General features: G+C 33.0%; 1 protein-coding gene across 1 annotated transcript; it reads left to right on the forward strand.

The window, feature by feature from the left end:
* The first annotated feature begins 3,446 nt into the window (after nt 1-3,446).
* On the forward strand, nt 3,447-6,762 carry LOC144545212 (wall-associated receptor kinase 2-like). Its single transcript, XM_078293799.1, has 3 exons — nt 3,447-4,213; nt 4,298-4,456; nt 5,444-6,762. Exons 1-3 carry the CDS (start codon nt 3,667-3,669, stop codon nt 6,232-6,234), a joined length of 1,497 nt encoding a protein of 498 aa, XP_078149925.1. The 5' UTR covers nt 3,447-3,666; the 3' UTR covers nt 6,235-6,762.
* Nucleotides 6,763-8,785: the final 2,023 nt, after the last annotated feature.

Genomic DNA, 8,785 nt, shown 5'->3' on the forward strand with positions numbered 1-8,785 from the left:
ACTGTCTTTCCGATCTCTATAAAACTGCATTTACCAATACTTTATAAACCAATATCCAGCTCATACTCATTGATAGACTTGAACCGAAAGAGAAAGAGATATCCATGGCTTGTGTGACACAATCACTATTACAATGCTTTCTTTACCTCACACTAATAAGCCTACTCTAGCAATCTTGATTTTTTGTTGAGCTATAAGACTAGAACATCAGATTATGAAGGTTTAATTACAGCATTTATTAGTAAGGAAATCTCTTCTCCATGGAAGGAGAGCAAGAGAGATATAAGTCCGGTTGGTATATAGAATGGATCTATGATTAGCAATAAAACTGGATATCAGATTGTGAATATTTAATTAAAGATTTTCTCAGAAAATGAACCTCTCCTCCATGAATGCAAGACTGAACAGAACTATGTATGGAAGGACTTGATAAAAAGCAATTCAAAGTATAGAAGAAAACTCAAACCATAACGTAAACAAAACATAAACATATATTAAACACAATCAAGAATTCAAGTACAACCCTCACCCCATAGATGAGAAATTTAGCTACTCAAAGCAATAGCAAAAAAATGAAATAAAATAAAGAGAACATAAAATACAATCATCTCAAATATGAAAGAAACCTTCGTCTCCTTAGATGACGCCAGATAGATAAAAATTGTACTACTAATTTTTAGTATTAATTAATATACTTTTTATATTCTAACTCTAATTTTGTTCGAATCACAAGCATATGGTCCAACTGTGTAGTATAATTGGGGTGTCAATCCACATGGAGAGTGTATTAAATATTTAACAATTTCTACAAGTCTTAGTTCTCTGGTTTATAAAAGTTTGAGGTGGCGCTAACATTTAGTATAATATTCTTTAACTAAATAATAAAACATTCAAATAAAAAAATAAGATGTTTAGCATAATATTCTTCTTATGTTATAATTTATTTTATATAATTACCCGCTACTCAAAGGGTACAAAATAACCTTTACCCGTGGCCCATACTCGTTTATCTAACGAGAAAAAATCCTTACCCATATCCATACTCATACCCAATAAGTTAACGAAATAAAAATCTTACTCATACCCATCTTATCAAATACGATATGGATAGAGTAAACGGGTAAACGGGTGTCATTGACACCCCTATTCTAGACATAATAATAAATAGAAGCAACGATAAGAACTGGGCGTATATACATATACACATACTCCACACTATAACATTTAAAATATAATCAGAAATTAATGAAATTAACATTTTTTCTTTTGTTTTGGTTTTTAATGTATCTTTGTCAAAAAATAAAATGTTCAAAAATGCATTAATCCAAGATGCAACCATCTATCTTATTCTTTTTGTGATGGTTCGCTAATTATCCAAGTTGAAATTATCAATATGGAACCATTATTCCTCGAACCATTACATAACCAAAAATATACAACTAAAAGAATTCCAAAGACATAAAGATAAACTGGGTAATATTGAGCTAGAAATTTCAGAGGAAACGTTAGCAATCCCATAGTTTGAAAAATCGGCCGACTCCGAGTCAAATCGGCCGATTCAACTCGGAATCGGACGGGACCGGGCCGATTTTTGCCCGATTCTCAAGTTTGTGCGATTTATTTCAAAAAAATCGGATGAACAATGACGGAATCGGCCAATTTTCCGTCCGATTTATACCGATTTACACCGATTCAAATGATTTAAAGCAAAAATATTTTCAATTTGACTAACCTCTCTGCCGATTCAGAGAAAATCGCGCCATTTGAATCAACCTCTGTGCCGATTCAGAGAAGAAGAAGGCAGCCCGAAAGAGGGAGAAGGCACCGAAGACGCTGATTTTTCGCCCCTGTGTTTGCGCGGACGGGAGAGAAGGGAAGAGAGAAAGATAGGATCTGGGGGGGGTCCATTGTCAGTGAGGGGGATAAAAGAGAGGAATGGAGGAAATTTGAAATGGATCCGAAATTTCTATCCATTTGAGTTAAATCCCTTTTGTCATTCAATCCAAATCAAGTGATTAAATGATTTCAAGATTCATGCTATCTGTGATCCAATGGTTCAAACAATTCATAATTTATATGAACTCTCTTAATTTGTTTTATAATTCCTAAATAAATAAATTTTTTATAATTCGTAAATAAATAAAATTTGCAATTTATATATAAAATTATTCATACAAAACTTGTATATTTATTCTACTAATTACAAACTTATTTATTTATTTCATTACACGAATAATTTTATTTATATAATTTCATAAATTATTTATATCTCAAAATTTTCAATTTATATTTTAAATTAATAATATAAGTTCTAAACAATCATTGGATTAATTAGTAAAAAATTTATTTGAGTGAAAATTTTTGAATTTATCATGATTAATATTTATTTAAAATTTTGGGATATAACAATTTGAGTGTAATATTGTCTTAATTAACATAGTTTTTTTAGAAATTATTTTTATCAATTTTTTCCTACTTTTTGGCTACAAAACAAGGCGTCTGCCAAAAATACCCGAGTTACCGATCCGATTTTTCCGATTCCGACGATTCATCTGATTCTGACTCGGCGGTCAAAAATCCGATTCCAATTTTTTGAACCATGAGCAATCCTAATGTTACAGCTACAAAACTTTTGCAATTCATTAGTTTGTGTCATCACTTAATTGACGTGGTGGAAACTAATATTTTCTCAAAATAAACTTTTTTGTTACTAACATAAATAAATAGTGTAATATTTTTCGAAATGATTTCTAAAATCATATGGCTGGGAGCGTCGTCAGAGTTAATTGGTAGTCCAAGTCTTGCCCAATCTAAATATTGTATGCTGTTACTTTCTGATTTTTGAAAATGAAAAATAAGGGAATTATCTTTGTAATCTCTATAAATATGCATTTACCAATCCTAAGTCCATACTCACCAATAGATTTGAACCGTGGGAAAAAGAGAGATCCACGGCTTCTATGAGACAATTACTATTCCAGTGTGTTCTTTACCTGATGCTGATAACCCTACTCTTGGCAGCACCTTTGGTAACCTCAGAATCTCCCAAATCAGGCAGTTGCCCAGACAAATGCGGCAACATCAACATTGTTGGAATAAACTAAGCAATACTGCACTGCTTTGTGCCAGTATGCAAAGGATTGAAGAGAGAAGAATATTTTTCTGAATAGAAATAACGCTTTATTTCCTTTCTCTCTTACTCAATTACATAAAGTTATGCAGTATTTAAAGCAATACAATGTTCCTAAAATAACCACCCACAACTTCCCTAAATTAAGCACCCACTACACAACATGCTAAAAATAACTAACCACTATTCTAACTAATCCTAAAATAACTATGCTTAAAATAACCAATGCCTAAAATAACCAATGCAGTTTTTATGCTGTTAAAAACTGATTTGTACATGCTTTAATCAATTTGAATTAATTTTCAACAAACATCTCCTACCCATTCGGCACCAAACCTGGCTGTTACCGGGATGGATTCGTTATAACATGCAATCAGTCCACAACTCCCCCTAAAGCCTTTTTGGGTTTTGAAGGAAGTAATATCGAGCTAATTGATATCAACATAACCACTGGGGAAGTATGGGTCTACAAATTCATTGGTTATCGCTGCTACGACAAGACGGACCAAGTATATTCAACAAACTATGAGGCATCGATGAATCTTACAGTTCCTTTTATATTCTCCAACAAACGCAACAAATTCACAGCAATTGGCTGCTCCGCCTTGGCATACATACTGGGCCAAGGTGAGAATCCTTATGTATCAGGCTGTGTGTCTTTCTGTGACAACCTGACCAGCACAGTTGGTGATAATGGCACATGCAATGGATTGGGTTGTTGCCAGACCGCGATACCAGAAGCACTCACCTATTATGGTGTAGATTGGGGTTATGAAAACAACTCAGCATGGGGGTTTAACCCATGCATTTATGCTACCCTGGTGGAGGAGGACTGGTACAAGTTCCAAGTTGAGGATTTGTGTGAGGATGATTTCCTCGACAGAAATCCGAATGGTGTGCCAGTGGTGCTGGACTGGGTTATTATGGACAGTGGCACATGCCAGAACGGTGTGGAAGAGAGCCCTAACCCTGCATGTGCCAGCAAAAATAGCATTTGCAACAATACTGGCAATGGCGGCGGATACCTCTGCCATTGTTTGCATGGTTTTGAGGGCAATCCCTACATTCAAGGTGGATGCAAAGGTAACTTTTTAACTCTTTATAAAAATTATCTGAGTTATTATTTTAATGAAGCTTGTAAATTTTACTATTGTTGACAATGAACAGATATTGTTGAATGCAACTTTCCGGATATATATCCCTGCCATGGAAATTGCAGAAATATAGAGGGAAGCTATGAGTGTTCCTGCAGGAAAGGCATGAAAGGCAATCCCAAAACTGGCAGTTGCACCAACATTTTTTCTTTTACTGCTCGAGTGGTTATTTGTAAGTATTCCATTCAGTTTTAGAAATTAAGGAAGAACTTCTTGAATAAAAGAGTTAATGCCTTTCAATTTTAAATTTATAAGAATGGGAAATCATTTATTGATATCTGACACATTAGAATGATATTTATATTGTATGAAAATTAATACACAACTTATTAAAGAAAACAACATGTTTATATATGTTTTTTTTTTGTAATTTATTAAATATATTTTACATAATTTGATCAATATTTATTAAGCTAGTTAACATAAGTTATTGTCAAGTAATTATCATTTAGTTCTTATTGTCTTACTTTCTATTACTTGTGGAGAATTTTACAAGTTATTGTCCAATAGAAATATTAGATAGTGATAGTCTAGTATTGACCTGAAACAATTTAATTACCACAACTTTGATTAATTTAAGAGATTTTAACCTGTCTCCTTGAAAAGATAGAAGTATCCATGATGGCCTTGAAAATATAAAAATCATTTGGATTTTCCAAAAATAAAACTGAAAACAGAACTAAACTATCTTCGTTATGTTTTTGTGGTTGTTCTATAAAATCATGAATGATTTGTTGTATGTAATTATATTACATTACTACAAATATTTCATATGACAGTAACATAGTGTTTTCCGACTTATATATGGTAGTCAAAAATTTCAAGAATTAGATAACTAAAATGACCAAAGGATAACAATAACAATGGCGATAACTACCCCTATAATTTATAATATTAATTGACATTATGAAATTAATGAATAGAAACAATAATATATAGCAACAATAAATCACTAAAAATATAGAAATAACTACCCCCTATAATTTGTAATGCTTCTTTCAACTGTAAATTGTCATTTGAATCAATGGCCTTTATTTCAATGGACTTATCCGACTATTCAATCATTTTTTTCTTTATTTTTTTCTTGAAAAATTATTCTCCTAGCAAAACAATTTAATCATCAAAGTAATTTATTCGTAATTTTCATGCATAAATGCAGATTGTATACTTGGAATTGCTGTATTACTGGGCGTATGTTTACTTCTACTTTGGTATGTACAACATAAACGCCACATGAGAGAAAAAAAAGAGTATAATGCATACTATCAAATGATGACCAACCACCTCCGCATCTTCAGTAAGAAGGAAATTGATGTTGCGACTGACAATTACAGTGATGCTCGTGTATTAGGGAGGGGAGGTCAAGGGAAGGTATACAAGGGTTTAATAGAAAATAACCAGGCTGTGGCCATAAAGAAAGCATTGGAACTTAAAGAAACACCTAAAGGAGAATTTGTGAATGAAATTATTCTTCTTTCACAAATAAACCACAGGAACATAGTTAGACTATTCGGTTGTTGTCTAGAGGATAAAATCCCCATGTTGGTCTATGAGTTTGTCCCCGATGGGACACTCTTTGAATTACTTCATGGCAATAGCAGAACAAGGCCGATCTCCTTGGGTACTCGACTAAAAGTTGCTTTGGACTCAGCAGAGGCACTTGATTATCTGCACTCTTCCGTCATTCAAACTATTCTTCACGGTGATGTTAAGTCAGCCAATATACTTTTAGAAAATAATTACCATGCCAAAGTTTCTGACTTTGGTGCTTCAATCCTTGTTCCAAATGATGACACACGAGTTGTCAAGGTTGTACAAGGGTCACCGGGTTACTTTGATCCCGAGTACGTCGCTACTGCAGTATTAACAAAGAAGAGTGATGTGTATAGTTTCGGTGTAGTACTTTTGGAGCTCATTAACAAGGAAGTGTGCCATTTTCACCGATTATGATACATATGAAAAAAAACATTTGGGATCATGTTTTCTTTCAAATGCAGGCAAAAACAAGCTTCACGAGATGTTAGACAAGGATATACGGAGTAACAATGAGAAGGTGATTGAGGTTCTCCAAGAATTGAGCGAGCTTGCAGTGTGGTGTCTAAGTGTCAGAGGAGAAGATCGACCAACAATGAGGCAAGTTGTGGAGAAATTGCAAAATGTAGCAAGACTTCATGGCAGCCTTCCAGAAAGTGTTCAAGAAGAGACGGAAATATTACTAGGTGAATCAACAGCTTATGCTACATCAGATGCATCTGCATTCCACAGTAGTGGATATAGCTCAGTGCTGGAAATTGAAACCAGGGTCCCTAGGTGAACTAGGTCAACTCATGTAATTATATTAAGATACCAGAAATGTTCCAATAAATATTGATTGCCTTGGATCTTTAGAAATATAAGTTTGCTATACAATATTATACTTTGTGTAATCATGTAATATAAATGATAGCACCATTCTGTAAATTCACTTTCTTAGCATTCTCTCGATATGTGATATATTTGAACTTCTTTGTTTTCTTGCACATGTCTGACACTTATGATTAGGGCTGCAAACCAACCAAACTAAATCAAATTTTCCCTAGTTCGAATTCGAAATAATTTTGAATCAAACCCAGTTCGAACTTGAAATAGATTTCAAGCCTAAAGGGCCAGTTTGAATTTTGTTCAGTATAATTCGAATTAGTTCGATTTGATTCGAAATTAGTTCAAAATTGAGAGTAATTCGGTTAAATGAACACAACAATTCCAAATTGAGTCATTAGTTTGAAATTGAGGCAGTTCAAAATTGAGGTTGCAGTTCGAAATTGAGGCAGCAATTTGATTACACAGTACTTTAAATATCAATAGAAATAATTCAAACAAATAAAGTACAATCTATTACAAATTGTTGGATCAAACAATTTGGTTAAATATCAATTCTATCCAACAATTCGATTAAATGCTTGATTACACAAATGTTTTTGAAACAAACACAGTATAATCTAAATATCAATAGAACAATCACAACAGTTTTAGAATTATTACAAACCCAAATATTATCCTAAATAAAAACAATTTGTCTCCAAATCAACAAATCAATCACAAATTGATACTAAACAATAATTTGTCCCTAAATTAATACTAAACAACCAACTAAACGATCACATTGCTTGCTGTCACATTGCTACCTGAAAATTAAATAACAGTTCTAAGATCTTCAATTTTACACTACTCTTTAATTAAATAACATTTGAAGAATAAAAATAGCTGTTCCTTTTTTCAGTATAAGATTTTACTACTTATGTGGATGGGTTCAGATTTTGCGAACACTATCATGTGCATAGTTCATGTCAGTTGGTACCAAGCAACATGGTTTTTATTGGTAAGAAACATAAGAGCAGTAGAAACCAGAAAACACCAGTACCAGACCCCAAATCACAACTTTAATTTTACACTACTCACCAGAAAGCATGCTTCCAGGTGTAGACTGCCAATGGCTGAAAAAAGAAAGAAAGATTAATTGTACATGAAAACGGTAACAAAAAGTAGCAAAAGAAGGTTAAAGACCATATTTGCACTTCAAGGTTAAAGACCATATTTTAGATTTTAACTTACTCTCTAATCAGTTTTTTCCATCGGTATTTGCACTTCAAGACCATATTTGCACTTCAAGGTTAAAGACCATATTTTAGATTTTAACTTACTCTCTAATCAGTTTTTTCCATCGGTATTTGCACTTCAAGATTCTCCTCTTCTTTGGCTGCTTCCTGAAATATTAAGAAAAAAATATATAATTGCAAAAGTTATTTTAATATTCAAATAATTGAACAATACATATTATAAGCATCATCTCTTACTTGTAAGGTGTGCAATATGACAGTTGAGTTTATCCTTATCCAATCACCTCCACAAATCAAAAGTTCAACCATATCTTTAGTTAGGGAACTTCTGTAATCATCTAATACACGACCTCCGACACTAAAAGTTGACTCAGAGGCGACCGTTGATATTGGAATGCCAAGGATATCTAATACACGACATTCAGTAATTCACGCTGCACACAGCTGCATTAAAAAAAGGAACTACTATATTAAAATCAACATATTTTTTAAAGATCTATTTTGCTAGTCCTGGCTGTCTGATGACTAACCACAGAAGCGAATAAACAAAAATACATAAAGTTTTCACATGCATGAAGATTCTTGGAACAAAAGCAACTAAAATCAGATAGTGTAACGGTTCTTGGGAGCCTTCTCCTGCTTTGCATTTTCCTACAAAAGGAAAAAAAAAAAAATGATGTCATAGGTCAGAAAAACAAGTAAGAGTTAACAAAAATGTTGGATGCATTTCATATTACACCTAAACATTTTATCCCACATCCTGTTTTTTTTAGGGGTAAATATCACAGATTCAATTTTACGCTAATAATTCAAATTTATGATACTTCAGCAGGGTCATTTCAGCACGTTGGTAAAGAAAGGACAACAAAAAAAAATTGAGGTTATTTATTTATGTATTTGCAACA

The sequence above is a fragment of the Carex rostrata genome, chromosome 27, assembly GCF_964058835.1.
Source record: "Carex rostrata chromosome 27, lpCarRost1.2, whole genome shotgun sequence".
Lineage (NCBI taxonomy): Eukaryota > Viridiplantae > Streptophyta > Magnoliopsida > Poales > Cyperaceae > Carex > Carex rostrata.

Coding starts and splice junctions, on each gene's coding strand:
- LOC144545212 (XM_078293799.1), top strand. CDS start 3,667: ATGAATCTTACAGTTCCTTTTATATTCTCCAACAAACGCAACAAATTC. Junction 4,214..4,297: donor CATTCAAGGTGGATGCAAAG/GTAACTTTTTAA, acceptor GACAATGAACAG/ATATTGTTGAATGCAACTTT. Junction 4,457..5,443: donor TACTGCTCGAGTGGTTATTT/GTAAGTATTCCA, acceptor GCATAAATGCAG/ATTGTATACTTGGAATTGCT.